Below are 17,500 nucleotides of genomic sequence, written 5' to 3' on the forward strand. Positions count from 1 at the left end.
TTGTGAGATCGAGTGAGCGAGTTTATTACCTGCATTCAGATTTAGCATTTTCCTTCAGGTCAGTCCTATGTTCATAATAAAAAATCTGTTTAAATGTCCGATGCATTATCTTGTCCTTTTAACAGTTAAGGGGTTTTCCCGTTACTGACAGCGCTAGTCAAAGCATTTGTCAGTTGCGTCTTGCTCCGTTTTCAAAACAATTCAGTCTTTTCAATGTAAAAGTCTTCGCTACTGACTGACACACTCATAAAGACAGTCTTTGCCGCCATCTAATGGCCGGAAAAAATAGTCCCTGACCGTGAACAGCAACAGAAGTTACATTTGGTGGTAACCATTTTATAAAAGAAATAAGCCCTGTGACGCCATCGTTTACAGTAAATTTATAACAGCTAAGGGGTACATTTATAACCGCTCCAGTAAATTTATAACCGCTCCGCGTTGTGCCTAACAACGCCCCTTAGCTGTTATAAATTTACTGTAAACGATGGCGTCACAGGGCTTATTTCTTTTATAAAATGGTTACCACCAAATATTAAAGCCAAAAAAAAAAAAAAAAAGTATCAATGCAACTTTCATGAAGTCAAATCACTAAAAGCCTTCCTTCCGCTGGAAAAACTAGTCCCTGACCGTTAACAGCAAAATAAGTTACATTATTCTGCCATTAGATGGCGGCAAAGACTGTCTTTATGAGTGTGTCAGTCAGTAGCGAAGACTTTTACATTGAAAGGACCGAAACTTGTGAACACGGAACAATACGCAACTGACAAATGCTTTGACTAGTGCTGTCAGTGTCAGGGCATGAAGAAACCCATTAACAAGACAAGATATCGCAGCGGACATTCAAACTGATTTTTTATTAGGAACATAGGACTGACCTGAGGGAAACCGCTATATCTAAATGCAGGTACACTCGATCTCTCTCTCACAATACATAAAGTAAGCTTCAATGAACAATATTAATGAGAACAAACACATGTTTACGTTGCTAAGAGTGGTTGCTAAGGGTGTTGTGTAGTGATACACAGAACCGTTGGGTGAAGCGGCCATAGCCGTGTTTTATCCTGAATAAAACACACAAATCAACTGATTCAGTTCACAATTCCAATCTGAATTCTTCATTTATGAACTCAATGATTCAATGATTCGTTCTCAAGTTTGACTCACTTTGCCCAATGGTCTTTTCATCACATATTGTATGACTTCAGGATACTTGTATTTCTCCTTTTGTGTTTCACAGATCAGTCATACAGGTTTGGAGTGAGTAAATGATGACAGAATTTCCATTATTTGGTGAAATATACTCTCTGTTCAAGACGGCACACATACACATCGTGTACACCAACATTCACTGCAATAATTCACCGTATCTACCCTGTCATGAGAAATCTGGCATCAGCAGCATAATGATTTTCTCTTTATCTCGCCATCCATTTGAATCATACTGTCATTCTCTCTTTCTCCACCCACGGCTGATGGTTTAATCATGAAAGAAAGAGAGCGAGATGAAGCTCTTTTATCAGGAGCCCATGTGGATCTTTTCCTGCAAGTCCCTGGACTTTACATAACGGCTGACATTGTTTGCACAGAAGAGAAGACATCAACCTGATTATCACTAATTCAAGAAAATCACCTGACTAGTGCTGAGGATCGAGAACCGGTTCTGAAAGCAGATGAATCTGCATAACTAATCATTTGATTATTAATGTGTTAATGTATGTATATATGTATGTGACAAATGCCTTGACATACATATATATATATATATATATATATATATATAATATATATATATATATATATATATATATATATATATATATATATATATATATATATATATATATATATATATACACACCTACATACAGTCTGTTTGTGTGACTCTTCTTGAGGGTCCTACAGCGAGGGACCTCCACTCTCCTCGGCATCTGTGTTCAATCCCACGGCTGTGAGCAGCAGATGTGATATCGGCGGGGAGGAGATGCTCGGATAGTGTTTAAACACAGAAATGTGAGACGCTCCGTCTCGCAGAATCATTGAGCAGACGTCATCCACATCTGCCCATCAGGACGCAGCCACATGACAGGAGATGTCTCGACACCACTAAACAAAATTAAAGTGTCTCTCCACTTTACCACGCTTGTTTGGCCAACAAGACTCTGCACCAGGCAAACAAACAGCCAAAAAGAGAGTTTGGAGGGTTTCTAAGCCTTCTGGGTGAATAATTCATAACCCTTCAGGGTCAGAGAGGAATTAAACTGATGGTCATACAGCAAGCACACTTATGAGGCCGCATGCTCGCTTCCTTACTTATTTGTCTCCTTACTTATTTGGCGCAAGTCGACTTGAGCAGTGTCTACGGTCATCTGCCAGAAGCTAGTTATTTGAATTTATAAAGTTTTAAATATGGATATTTTTCTTTCAAAAACGCTTCGCTTCGCTTCAGAAGGCCTTTATTAACCCACAGGAGCCGTATTATATTTATGATGGATAGATGCATTTTTTGGGGGCTTCAAAACAGGCCCTTCACTTCATTATAAATCTTGGAGGAGCAAGGATATTTTTAAATATATCTCCGATTGTGTTTGTCTGAAAGAAGATGGCTTGATGTTGAGTAAATCATGGGATATTTTCATTTTTGGGTGAACTATCCCTTTAAGGGTCTATGACTGGATCATTATTGCAGTGATTATTATGTTTCTTGGCAACAGTTCTTTTAACCATAATTGATGGAGATATTGACCAAAAATTGATGCAACTCTTGATGGAAATACATTTTGTGATGTTACTTCCATCAAGAGGTGCATCAATTTTTGGTTAAGATCTTGTATTGACAATGCAAGAGGTGAGCACTCTGTAAAGTCTCCTCCAGCACATCCCAAAGACTTTCAATGAATTTAAGGTCTGGACTCAGAGGTGCCAATTCACGTGTGAAAATGATTCTTCATGCTCCCTCACAACCATTCTTTCACAATTTGAGCCTGATGAATCTTGACATTGTCATCCTGGAATGTTGTTTTTGATGCACTAAAAAGAATCGTCTCATAGAAGTCAGTTGTTCGTAAAAAAAAAAAAAAAAAAAAAAAAAAAAAAAACCTTTTTAAAGTTGTAAATAAAACAATATTATTAGAAATATTACAAATATTACATGTTTTACAAAAATACTAAAGTCAAAGTGTTACTTGCCATTTTTTTTGTAATTATTTGTGAAATTTACTACCAATTTCTGATTTAAAATTGTTTCAAAGTAAAGTAAATCATATATCTTTTTTTTTTAATGTACGTGAAAAATAAGTTACGTATCTGTTACACCCTGTTAAAACAAATATGTGTCATCTACACGTCCTCTGAGAACTCATACACAAACGAAATGCAATGAAAACCGCACATTCGCCACACTCATGACAGATGTGGTGGTTTTCATGCCTGGAGTCGGTGATCATAAACACACAGATGTGTCGTGTGAGTGAATCTGAAGTGGGTTGTCAGGCAGAAGCCGCTTCCAGATGGCCGCCAGACTCCTGCGCCCGCGACTCATAACACTTCATATGACGGACCGGGAAAACAGCACAGAGTCTATGAACCGCTTAGCAACAGGGTAAATCCTTGACATTTTTAAAATGCTTCAGCTGAAGAAGGGAGAAATAAAGTGAGAGAGAAAAAAGAGAGAGGTGCCTTTTTGAGACTGTCACAGTCTAATTCTGCACAATACTTGCTGCCAACAGACACACGCCCCTTTTCAGCCCAGATTTGGGGATAAAACCAGCGTCCTCCACTGAAGCAGCTAAATTATTTTTAGTATTAAGAAGGGAAAGAGGAAAAAGAGAGGGAGAGAGATAGAATTGCGTAGTGGGCCGCAGATTTTGCAGTGGTTACGGATTACTGCTTGCTTGTAAATCCCATCAGAATGGATTGAGAGAAAATGAGAGAAAGAGAGAGAGGGTAAATAAGAGAGTTCCAACCTATCTGCTCACAAATCTGTGTGCTACTTCAGTTTATATGAGAGTCTCGCTCTTCTGCAAAAGATCAAATTTTGACCTTCAGAGGACAATATTACACTTTTAAAGGGGATTTCCCTTTTTTAACTTTAGTTAGTGTGTAATGTTGCTGTCTGAGCATAAACAACATCTGCAAAGTTACGACGCTCAAAGTTCAATGCAAAGGAAGCTTTTCTTTGACAAAAAATGGCTTTTTTAAGGACATAAATTTATCCACTAACCATTCAGAAACATCCAGTTTCATTCTAAAAGTTGTAACTTCTTCCTGAGTCTCTCCATCAGTGTCGACTCCGGTTTGAACAATGTAAGGCTGAACACCGTTACTGACAATCCTCATTTTGGCTGCGTGAGATTTCCCAGCTTTGTTGTTGTTGAGCAACCGAAGCGTGAGCTGTTAAAGCTCCGCCCTCTTCTGGAAAGGGGGCCGGGAGCAGCAGCTCGTTTGCATTTAAAGGGACACACACAAAAACGGCGTGTTTTTGCTCACACCCAAATAGGGGCAAACTTAAGAAGCTATAACAAATGATCGGTGGGGTATTTTGAGCTGAAACTTCACAGACACATTCTGGGGACACCAGAGACTTATATTATACCTTGAATGGGCATTATAGTTCCCATTTAAAAATAAAGGTTCTTTATTGCCATCAATGGTTCTTTGGGGAACCAAAATGGTTCCCCAAATCGCTGCAAAACCCCCCTTTTGGAAGCTTTATTTTTAAGAGTGTAGAGGTTGCTCTTCTCATTTTCATGTTTGAAACTTGAAAATAAGATGAAATACATTTGAGCTCATATTGAGATCTCTGACTTTGGTATCTCGGCAAATTTGAGAACAGCTTGAGCCATTGTTGAGATCTCCAATAACCGATTTGGTAACAAAATCGGTTATTGGAGATCTCAACAATGGCCCAAGCTGTGAAATGAACACCTGTCAAAGCTGTGAAATGAAAATTCTGTCATTATTTATTCATTTACTTAACCAGACAGTTGATGGACCCCATTGACTTCCATAGTATGGAAAAAATACTACGGAAGTCAAAGGGGACCATCAACCAACATTCTTCAAAATATCTTCTTTTGTGTTCAACAGATCAAAGAAACTCATACAGGTTTGGAACAACTTGAGGGTGAGTAAATTTCATTTTTGGGTGAATTGTCCCTTTAACACGGAGCACAATTCTATTCCTTCGAATACTGGATGAATCTATATAGTCCATATGTCTATCCTCCTAAGTATAGCTCTGGAGATCTGGCCAGCACAAACAGATCTAAATGCTGGCGTCACATTTAATAGCAATGGTGCCTGTTTCCCAAACCCCATTCCCGCCGCCTCTGATCAGAGCGAGAAAGCCAGGCTGAATCGAGTTATTTCTCATCATCTACTCCAGCGCTGGTCATCTGTGATTTCAGCACCTCCTCAGAACAATCCACAGACCTGAGGCTCTCAACTAAGTCAATATCAAAAGCCCTCATGCTGTCTGTTGAAAGAGCAAAGAGACTTTCCTCTAACCAGATCTAGAGGAGCCTGGGCTTCAGACGAAAACCCACAGACCGCCCACTCGCCGTCTGATGCAAACGGCACACGAAAACGCCAAGAGTTCACTGAAATCACAAGCTTCAATCTGATTGGATGGTTTCATGTGATTTCAGGGAGGATTACAAGGCATTGGGTTGCTACAATGACTCTTTGAATCTATAGAGCCGAAGCAAAATATATAACGTCATAAAAATTTAGCTGTCCTCAAAAACAAACATGCAGTGTGACCAGCGTAGTTGGATTCATGAGTAAATGTGGTTTCGTTAATTAATCGTTCAAACAATTCACAATTCAAAATGCCTTTACGTGAATACTCGCCAAGATCGTCACTGACATTATTGTGTGTATTTGGCTGTTTAAGCACAATAAGCAGTGAAAAAGAACTCAATTTAGTACTGAGAGGCAGCTTTATGTGGCGCACTTTGGGTGCGAGAACAAAATCTGCTGGGATTAGTAAAATTATGCGCAATCCCACGCCAAAATTTAAGCCCTGTAACACCAACAATATTCATCCAGAGCAAATGAAACAAGTGAGTGAGGGAAGGCGGGTCTGTGTGTCAACTTGCTGTTAGAGAGATGAGAGAGAAAAAAGCAGCTGGTATTGTGTATCTATTCTGAGGAAAATGAGTATTAGAAGCATTTCAGATATTTCAGTATCGACATGTATCGAAAAATCGAACACTACATATATATACTTATTATTTGAGACATTTAGTAGCATGCAAAGTAGATATTCACAAGCAAAACATTGCATGTTCTGTGACTCAAGTACTGGTACTTGTTGCATGTCGGTCTATTGTGGTACCATCAATTTCAGACGTACCTGCTCCTGAACACCACATAAGAAAGCAAACCGCTGTTTCTTCCTGTGTAAGTGGCCTGAATAAGCTACAAAGTGGACCTCAGATGAGCTACCTGTTTTCACAGTCACAAACAGCGTGTGCCGCACTCATTCAGTGGTAATCAAACATTCTCCTGAGGATTTTACACAGCAGAAACATTTCCAATAAAGCTTCACTGTCTCTGACAGGCAGCCATTTCCTCTTGTTCGAGTCAGAATCTTAAAAGCGACATAACCAAGTTTTATGAGGTGTGAAGATCGGACTATATTTGATCACACACTGTGGCCCAGAAGACCTCTCAGTGTCTGTCTCACTCCGTCTCTGTGTGTCTCTCTGTGGGGTGCGACAGCAGCATGACGGAAGCTACTGAAGCTGTACTTGCTTCATTTTACCAGCACATTAAAGGTTTGTCAGTCCTGTGAACCAGAAACCAATCGCTCTAAAGCAAACTGAAGTGAACCACACTGATGAACGGCGATTAAACGTTTCTTCGCCATTTGTTTCACATCTCACCATGATGACTTTATTCAGACATGTTGGACTGTGATTCATATGCAAGATTCAGTTATCAAACACATGAAGATCATATCAGTTAATCACCTAGATTGTTAGAGTAGGTTATTTCATAAAGTTCACTCTAGGGATGGAAAGAGGCGGAAAATTTCCGGTCAATTTCTAGAAACTTTCCATGGGAAGTTAAAATGGGGAATTTTAGGAATACTCCAAGTTGGACACTTAACAAAAATTTACAGGAATTAAAGGGGATTGATTGGAAATTTGGGGTAATTTATTACAAACTTTATCATATACAAACAAACATTTTATCTGGTCATAATCCTAATACACATTTTTAACTGTACCCAGCATAATCATGTAGTTTTGGGGATCTATTGGAATCAGTGTCTATTTTTTTGCTGACCACAAATGTTCACTGATTTATTAGATTAGTGGAATTTTTTCAAAGTTTTTAAAAATTTTTATAGCCCCCAAACCACAAGCTTTTAACAGCTCGCACTTCAGTTTCTCAACAACAACAAAGCTGGAGAATCTCACGCAGCCAAAATGAGGATTGTCAGTAACGGTGTTCAGCCTTACATTGTTCAAACCGGAGTCAGACACTAATGGAGAGACTTTAATGAAACTGGACTTTTCTGAATGGTTAGTGGATAAATTTATGTATTTGAATCAGTGTTGCCAAGTCCGAGGTTTTCCCGCAGCTTTAACATTGTAGCTGCAGGTTGTTTTTCATGTTGAAGTGACCCCAAATAACATGATATTTAGCCCCTGGAATGTGAATTTTACCAGGGAAACCCTGCCAAATTTTTTGGGGGGTTTGTGATGTCACCAACCCAGGAAGTAGCTTGTTGTAGTCACTACCAGCTGTTTGTTGTAGTCCTTAAAAAGCGATTTCTGTAAAAGAAAATATCTCTCTTTGCATTGAACTTTGAGCGTCGTAACTTTGCAGATGTTGTTTATCCAGCAACATTACACACTAACTAAAGTTAAAAAAGTGAAATCATGGCTAACTTGCAAATTTCCAGTATGTTCCCTTTAATTCCCATTAATTCCCATATATTCCAGTTAATTCCCATGGAAAGTTTCCATCTTTGAAAATTCCTGTAATTTTGCAACCCTAGTCTAGACCTGAGAATGTACCTTGAAGAGATTTAAGCAATTCAAAAAACATGATTTGATTTGAACAAAACTTGTTTATTGCTAATCAATGAGGCATCCAGACATTCCTGTCATCTGTTTATTAACCTGCGCACAGAAGATCAGTGAAAGGAAGAAAAACATTTGTTCAAACACTCACAGCTGTCTGTTCCTCCCAAATGAGTCCGTTTACACAACATGTTCCAGTTAGTGAAGATTTATGAACTCAAAACGAGTTTTATAGCCTGATGCTAAAGAAGTAAAACCTTCTGCAGTTCTATCTATCTATCTATCTATCTGATTTCTAGTTACAAAATAAGTTACATTAATTTCTTTGAATTTCAGTTCTCTTTAATCTTTCTTCCTTGAATTCATGTGCATCTGTAGTACAAACTGAGTTAAATGCCAAATATCAAATGTTAATAGTGTTAGGGATTTGAACAATGACAATGAGCAACAGTGATATTGATGTTTGGCTTAGGCAAGAACCACTAAAAACAGACCAAAGTCACAAACAAGTACAGGAGGTTGAGAACATCCTCTGGATCTTTAAAACTTCACATGAAGATGCTAAAAGCATGTTAATGCTAAATCTCAATGGGCCTGAACTCAGATCAGGGTTAGACGAGAGAAAAACAAGAAGAGAGGAAAAGATCTGGCGAGAGAGGAGAAACAAGGACACGATGAATGAGAGGAGAGACGGAGGTCTGGATGCCAATGGTCTCTCACTCCGAATCGCACTGAACTAGAAAAAAAAAAAAAAAAAAAAAAAAAAAAAAAAATCAATCGCTGATACCTGCACTGAACAAACATATTGATGGCTGACAAGATTAGCAGGGATCAAGCTAACGGTGTGTGTGTGTGTGTGTGTGTGTGTGTGTGTGTGTGTGTGTGTGTGTGCACGCGCTCTACACAATCTATCAGATGCCGCATCCTGAAGTCCAGCTGAAAAACCGCAGACCTGAAAGCCTCCAGCACACAGATAATCATTTACCATTTTTAAAACAAACACTGCTAATTAAGTGTCTGTCCTCTCTTTAGTTGAACACATAGCTAAGTGAATACACTGCAAAGGACAGTCACTTTGGAGTGAGTCAGACCACCTCTTGTTCAAATTACCGCACGCCGGTAATCAACAACAAAAAAGCGTCCTCAGCTGCACTTTCCTCTCCTGGTGCCGGTGGAGAGAGTGTTGGGAAAGATCCTTTAGAACTGTAGTTTGCCAAGCTACTTATTATCTGAAGTGAATGTCAATTGACATTTGCAACCCATTTAACTTACATTAACAGATGTGTGACTTGATTTCATCCAACTGGAATCGATTGAATAGAAACATTATTTTTACTAAATGTTTCTTATGTCTTACCAATAGACAATGTGGTCATTTACAGCTGGTTATTATTAATGTAAAACATGTAAAACATTTGCCCCTATTTAGGTGTGAGCAAAAACACGCTGTTTTTGTGTGTGTCCCTTTAAATGCAAATGAGCTGCTGCTCCCGGCCCCCTTTCCAGAAGAGGGCGGAGCTTTAACAGCTCACGCTTCGGTTGCTCAACAACAACAAAGCTGGAGAATCTCACGCAGCCAAAATGAGGATTGTCAGTAACGGTGTTCAGCCTTACATTGTTCAAACCGGAGTCGACACTGATGGAGAGACTCAGGAAGACTTTTAAAATGCATCTGGATGTTTCTGAATGGTTAGTGGATAAATTTATGTAGTTGCTGTGGAGTTGATTCAACTCATCGACTAGCATGTGCCGTCATGTTAATATTTTTTGCAAATCCAGCGTTGAATTGACCCTCGTTTGAGAAGCAGTCCGGCGTAAATTGGCGGCATGACAACAACACTCTACTATAAAAACTCTTCCTCTTCTCTGAAGCAGCCCAACATGGCCTCACCCCCTTTGTTTTGCGTGTTCTCGGAGGCAGGGTTTATGTAAATTTTAAGATTAGTGAAGTCACTAACCTGGAAAGAAGCTCGTTGTAGTCGTTTGTTGTAGTCCTTAAATGCGATTTCTGAAAAAAAAAAGAAAAAAAAAAAAAAAAATATATATATATATATATATATATATATATATATATATATATATATATCTCCCTTCGCATTGAACTTTGAGCGTTGTAACGTTGCAGATGTTGTTTATGCTCAAACAGCAACATTACACACTAACTAAAGTTAAAAAAGTGAAATCATAATCAACCACCCCTTTAACACCTCTTGAAGTGCTACTTTTTGTCATGATATTGCTGCCAATAGAATAGTTTAATTACAATCATTTAATTATAGCCATTGTTAAAATGTAGTCATCTTTTTCTACTTGTTTTCGAACCCTAAAAAATATAACAACAACAACAAAAAAAAAAACTCCGGTTTGAACAATGTAAGGCTGAACGCTGTTATTGACAATCATCATTTTGGCTGCGTGAGATTCTCCAGCTTTGTTGTTGTTGAGCAACAAAAGGTTTCGTCTGTAATTTGTTGAAGAGACGACCACTGGTCCACGTCTAAAAAGCCTCCTTAAAAGTTTTACTGTCTCCATTCTGATGAGGAACTCCCACTTTTCACCATCAAATCAATTCCTAATGAACCTAATCAAGTTCTGTCCTACACATTGCAGGAATAAAATGGGTTGTAAACGCTGTTTCATGCTGACTTTAACCACTACTAAACCCAGAGCTCACTGCACTCAAAACAAGAATCCCACCTCCAGACTAACAAGCCATCGCCTGAAGACACTGTGTTTCCTGACAGAAACCCTCACTATGAGAATCACTCCAGATGGCCGACAGGTGCATCACCTTGAGACCCTGAATACAGAGTGTGCAGGAGCAAACAGACAGATTTCACTCTCGCAAGGTGTTTTGTCAAAGCTACGCTCGTTCCTCTCGCTCAAGGCTGCTGGGCTGTACCTGGAAAAACAGCTGCGGAGCCTAACCTGAGTCAGCCCTGATTCGTACAAATAAAACACAAACCCAGCACATGCAAGCTTATCAGATATTAAAAAAAACAAATGATATGAGCAAGAACGCCTGCAATGATTTCTCATTTCCTCCGAGACCCCAGGAGTTCATCCTGAGACCCTCGCCGAGGCGGTCGAGCGGCACACGCGATCAATAAATAAAATCCCTGTGGACATCTGCTTGGACAGGTGCGCTGATTAAGATGGGCATCTCCGATACAACACCGGAGGAGGCGGCATCACAGGGCATGAGCCAGATGGTGACGGGCGCTTCCGAATAAAGCCACCTGAGGCTGTTTGTTACATTGATTTTACCATGCAAAGCTTTAAATCTGCATGAAACCGAAGTTGATATTGTCTTTTCCTCCCTATTGTGACGGATGTCTGAGTGAAATGACTTCTTGAATGAGAAAAAAAATGAGATTTTGTCCATGGGGAATTGATTGGATGGTTGTAGTTTGCTATTGGTCAGTCTCATGTGAGTGACAAGTTGGCCCGCCCTCATCATCAGAAAAGAGATGTTGCCGCAAGAGGAAGGAGAAGTTTTTTTGATTAAAGATTCTGAAGGCAGACCTGTCACTCACATGACATCAGCAAACCACAATGATCCAACGATCCAATCAATTTCCAATAGACAAAAACAAGTCCTGCCCTACATTTTTTTCTTGTTCGAGAAGTCAGATATACCTCAAAATAGGAAAGAATAGTCTATCACAACTTCCCTTTCATGGCAGACTTTAAAAATGAATGATGTGCAAAATCATTCATAATAAATACTGCAACATTCTATAAAAAAATAAATCACAATGTGCAATACTACTTCTTGGAAAAAGTACCTGCAGGTTGTTTGCTGTGTTGTTGAAAGGGTTGAAGGGGTTGAAAAGGTTGAAAGGGTTGGCGCATTAATATAGAGCTCAGGTGGAGATGTGGCGTGGGGAATTTGAGTCCAGCTTGTGTTGTCTTCTGGTCCCGTTCTCTTGGCTTCTCTTCCTATTGTTTGGTCTGCTATCTCAAGATCTCTGTTGTTTAAAAAGACAAAAATAGAAAAATAAAATATATTAGAGCTATAAGCTACACATAGGTCATTGATATCAGCTATTTTACTCAAATATACCTCACACGAGAGGTAAAAAGCGCAGGTTTTCAGTGAATCAAAAACATACAGTGTGATCAGTATCCACCTTATTCCTACACCCCATGACGCTTTGTGCGAATTTTGGGTGTAACTTCTGTTAAACTGTAAACAATCAGTCAAAGTCTCGCTCTATGAACACAATATGTTTTTTTTTTTTTTTTTTTTTTTTTTAAACTGGGTATGAGATGACATTCTACTCACAGTTCAACCATCGGACATTAAAAGGACATTTAAAAGTGTAAAAGCATCAACAAGGTGACCATGAATAAGCGTGATTTTCCACAGCAGTAACGGACAGGTTAAATATCACTGTAGTAATATCTGTATTATGTAACATACATCGCCTTAATCAAAAATGTTCATTAACTTCAGCATTGCGTTAAACCATTTCAAAGTGATTTCCGTCATTTTGACAGATAAATTGTATTTACCCCATGAAAACAAACCTGGAAAGAGACGTGAGGCTTTGAGGAGAAAAACGAGAGATCTTCATACATTCCAGTGAATTATTAATGGGATATATCGTAAATGAAATCGGGAGGACAGACCACATATGTGCAGTATATATTGTCGTTTTTCAAACTATTACGGCGGAATGCAAAGGGAAAAAATAATCATAAGGAAAAGTTATGTCATGTTAAAATTTCAAGCGTTACGTTATTTTCATGTCTGAAAATAAAACATGAAGGAAAATTGACAGCTCATTCAGTAAAACTGACGGATAAGCTTTATTTGTAGGGCAACCTTATGATTAGAAATGATTCATTTCAGTCTTTTTGAATGGAAGTTCCCTAAACTGGAAGGGATCCACGATTTATCGGCCACCATATCAGTATCGGCCGATATATGTTCATTTTGAAATGTTATCATTATTAGTGGTTAAACGGATCGTTGTTGATCCGTGATCTGTACGGACCAAGCCCCACGGTTCGGGACGCATGTGATTCGCGGATCATTTGTTTAACTGCAATAGAGTGAAAGGTTATCATTTGCATGTGTGATTTCAAAACACTGCTTCAGGAAGCTTCGGAGCGTTATGAATCAGCGTATCGAATCATGATTCGGATCGCGTGTCAAACTGCCAAACTGCTGAAATCACGTGACTTTGGCGCTCCGAACCGCTGATTCGACAAGCTGATTCATAACGCTCCGAATATTCCTGACGCAGTGTTTTGAAATCGGCCATCACTATACAAGTCGTTATTTTGTTTTTTTGGCACACCAAAAATATTCTCGTTGCTTTATAATATTAATATTGCACCACTTTACTCACATGAACTGATTTAAATATGTTTTTAGTACATTAATGGATCTTGAGAGAGGAAATGTCATTGCTGGCTATGGAGGCCTCACTGAGCCATCGGATTTCAACAAATATATCTCAATTTGCATTCCGAAGATTAACAAAGGTCTTACGGGTGTGGAACGGCATGAGCATGAGTAATAAATGACAGAATTTTCATTTTTGGGTGAACTAACCCTTTAATAACCGTGATATGATCCGAACCGTGAGTTTTGTGATCTGTTGAACCACTAATCATTATCGCCTTGATAAGAAAATTTGTCCGATATATATAAAAGCCGAAAAATAATGGATTATTTCCTTCAGCTGAGACACTTCAGATGCACCATGATGGTTTTGAATTGCTTGAAATATGATTGGAGTCACTTCAAAAAGGAAAATAAAGTTAAGTTCAACATGTACAGCACAAGTCTGTCATACTGGCTACATAATATTATAATGAGAACTTAATTGTGTGTTTGGGACATGACTTTTAATAGTGAAACTTTTGTTTTTGTAATCAGGCTCTCAAAAATTTTTGATTTAGATTTATCGGCTAAAATATCGGTTATCGGTATCGGCCAAAATTTTCATATCGGTGCATCCCTACTTTTTAATGAATCAGATCCTTAACAACACAATCCGTGTAGTCCAAATCCTGAATAAATGACTGTTTATAATCATTTTTTTTCTTAGTGAATCAAACACAAACTGCAACCAGTACAGGCTAGATGATTTCCAAACAAATGACTATGAGCCAGCTCTTTATAGTGAATCAAAATTATACAGTGTGTCCAATGTAGACAAACCAAATGGTTTCCAGCCCATGCCAGAAACGAAACAATCATTAGCATATCTGAACTTCAGCTCAGAGGTTTCCTCAACTCTAGTATACACAGTGATACGAACAGTAATGATGGCGTCGGTTTTGCCGTACCATTTGCCTCATACTTTGGAAGTGCAGTACAGAAAACAGCGTCTTCTCGACGTGTCGACAACACAAACCAAACTCTTCCAGTCTCAGCTACAACTACAGTGTTTGAGGGTCAAAGTAGACGTTGTTCGTGGGCAGCCAGTGAAGACCGTAGACTGGCATTATGCAAAACCTACATAGGTTCACGCAGGAAGTGAGACTGGAATTACTCATGACTCATTTCAGGCAGTTCAGAATTGATTCTTTCTTTTGGGAGACAATAACTCCATTTATCTGCACTTTGATCTTTGCAGACCTTTTACATTGACAAACTGCTATATAACACACCGCATGAAAGCTAATATCCAAAAAAGCATAATGGGGCAATTTAACTATAACAACCCTGCTGTATATAATACTACCAGTAGACCAGAGTCAGAGCGAAACGCTCCATCTGAGGCACTTTCACAGCCCTCACAGAAGGAACAGGAAGTTGGTGCGCTTTCGATCTGGTGGCGGGCCAAGCTCTAGATACCAACGGTGCGAGGAAAGCGCTCCCATGGCAACAAGATGAGATTGGTTTGCTTAGTCTCGGTCCGGTCCGCTCACGCCCTAATGTAAAGAGACAACTTGCTGGAATTAATCAGAGTGTCCGAGCGGAGGGAAAAGTCAGGTGAATTTAATTTAAAGACAAAAGAAATGAAAGCCATTTCTTTTTCCCCCATCCAACACACACATAACCCAAATCTCCAGGGCTCCTCGGACACGACTCGCAAATGCTTTCCATCTGCACTTACACCAGACGGCAACACGCAGACATTTCTCACTGAGGAGACAGCGATTTTATACCGGAGACGGAGAGAATGTGGGTGACAGTGAGAGAATGACAGAAGACTAAAGGTGTCTTCTCGCTAGATGTTTCTTTTCAGTTCTGCCGTCAAGACGCACATCAGACTCCGTCAAAGTTTAAAACAATCAAGTTTTCATATGACAAAACCCCAGCTGCCACATGAATATGCTCTCTGAAGGTCATGAGTAAACCTTACTCTTATTTTACAAAACCAGGATCTTATTCAAATCTCAAACTTCCAGGTTAAACTTCAAAAACAGACGGCAACACAATTCACATTCATACTTTTGAGTATTTGGTATGTAGGCTTCATATTGCATAAAACTGATTTCAAGTCTGGCCTGTACTGTAATATCATATGTATAGTCGCATATTGATGTATTTACAGTATATTGGCTATGATGCTAACACAGCAAAGACATTAAAATAATCAGTATTGATGTATAGACTTGCACAGTGAGACATTTAGCATTTGGTTGAAGTTAAAATAACATTGTATTTCTGTTGAATCATTGACAGACCCCCTGCGGTACCGCTGCGGACCCCCTGTTGAAAACCCCTCCTATACACTGATATTAGTACATATTACCAAATCATAACGCATTTTGAAACCTCAGAAACCTATTGAATTAGCATCTAGCTCCATTCATCACATTAAAAATTCTTCGGCCATGTATACCACCTCGCTTTTCTTCATCCGAAAATGTCTAACCCAAACAAATGACTCTTTTCTTAAGAACCAATTTTTGTTAGTGAATCAAACACAGCATAAACAGTGCAGAACAAATTATTCAAAACAAATGACTCTTTCAAACTGAGTGTTGTTAGCGAGCCAAACACATACAGAGCAAACAGTGCAGAACAAATTATTGCTGAACAAATGTCTCTCTTGAACATATTTTTGTTAATGATGAATCAAGCACACACAACACAAACAGTGCAGACAAAATGATTTCCAGACAAATGACTCTTTTGAACCAGTTTTTGTTAGTGAATCAAACACACACAACACAAACAGTGCAGACCATATTGTTCACAAACAAATGACTCTTTTGAACTGGTTCTTGTTAGTGAATCAAACAAATACAGCACAAACGGTGACAACCAAATGATTCCCAAACAAATGACTCTTTGGAACCAGTTTTTGTTAGTGAACCAAACAAATACAGCACAATCGGTGGCAACCAAATGATTCCCAAACAAATGACTCTTTTGAACTAATATATTTTTTAGTGTCATTGAATCAAACACACAGCACAAATAGTGCAGACCAAATGATTCCCAAACAAATGACTCTTTTGAACTGAAATACAGAAATATTGATCAACTATATTTTATAATATAATATATTTATATATTTTACATATCTAAAATATGTTTTATAAACTTTATAAATATATAATTAATATTATAAATATAATATTAATATTTTAATATTTACTACAGTCAGTACATTTTCTCAGTTCACCTGACCTTAATGGGTGTTAAAAACAAATATATTGAAAATATTGCAAAAATAGTTAATAGGTCATTTTAAAATAAATGCATTTTCATTTAATAAATAAATAAATAAATAAATAAATAAATAAATATTAAATATTAATATAAATAAAATGAATATAAAAACTAATATAAAGAGTAATAATTATGTAAATAATAATAAATAATTTATAATAATTTAGAAAATAAATAATAAATATTAATAAATATAAAATAGATTAATTTATATTTATTCATTTTTTTATAAATAAATTAAATATTAATTTATTTATTTTCTATTTATTGCATATGTTATTACATTTATTATTAATAAATATAATTAATAGAAAATAAAATTTATATTATTTAATATAATGAATGAATTTATACAATTATAATTAATTATATATTTCATATTTATTGCTTATATTTTTATAAAAATATTCAGTAACATACTAATAAATGAGAAATAATTATAAAATAAAATAATTTACTTTTATATTCATTACTTATATTTTTAGTTCTGGAGAAAATACATCCTGGAAAAGCTTATGTTGTACATTTTTCACTTAAGTTGTTAATTTTACTAGTAGTTTAAGTGCATGTTGTTTTTTTTGGATGGATTTTTTTATTCAAAATTGATAGTCCTGATCTAAAATGAGGATAAAACAGAAAAACCCAATTTGAAAAACAGGAAAAATAAATGATAAAATTCTCCTTAAGGTTCACACTTCACAGACTTGTTGAAAAGTTTCTGAAATGACGCTACAGTGCAAAGATCTTCAATCGTCTTTAACCAGCACTGCCTAATTGAATGTCGAATCTTAACGCGCCACATGCAATGTGTATATTT

The 17,500-nt window shown here is 37.6% G+C and overlaps 1 protein-coding gene across 7 annotated transcripts in view; it reads right to left on the reverse strand.

Annotated features, from left to right (window-relative positions):
- The window catches only part of plxnb2b (plexin b2b), a 170,186-nt gene that overhangs the window by 76,955 nt on the left and 75,731 nt on the right, over positions 1–17,500 (reverse strand). For 3 of the 7 annotated variants that reach the window (XM_051883897.1, XM_051883896.1, XM_051883898.1), the window contains one exon: positions 11,825–12,007. The exons of 2 other annotated variants lie outside the window; for them this stretch is intronic. In XM_051883897.1, the coding sequence (XP_051739857.1) occupies positions 11,825–11,891 (67 nt within the window). In that variant the 5' untranslated portion in view covers positions 11,892–12,007. Of the gene's footprint in view, positions 1–9,994; positions 10,045–11,824; positions 12,008–17,500 lie in introns of all 7 variants that reach the window. 2 more of the 7 variants (XM_051883900.1, XM_051883899.1) reach the window with 1 other exon arrangement.

The sequence above is a fragment of the Ctenopharyngodon idella genome, chromosome 24 (genome assembly GCF_019924925.1).
Source record: "Ctenopharyngodon idella isolate HZGC_01 chromosome 24, HZGC01, whole genome shotgun sequence".
NCBI classification, from domain to species: domain Eukaryota; kingdom Metazoa; phylum Chordata; class Actinopteri; order Cypriniformes; family Xenocyprididae; genus Ctenopharyngodon; species Ctenopharyngodon idella.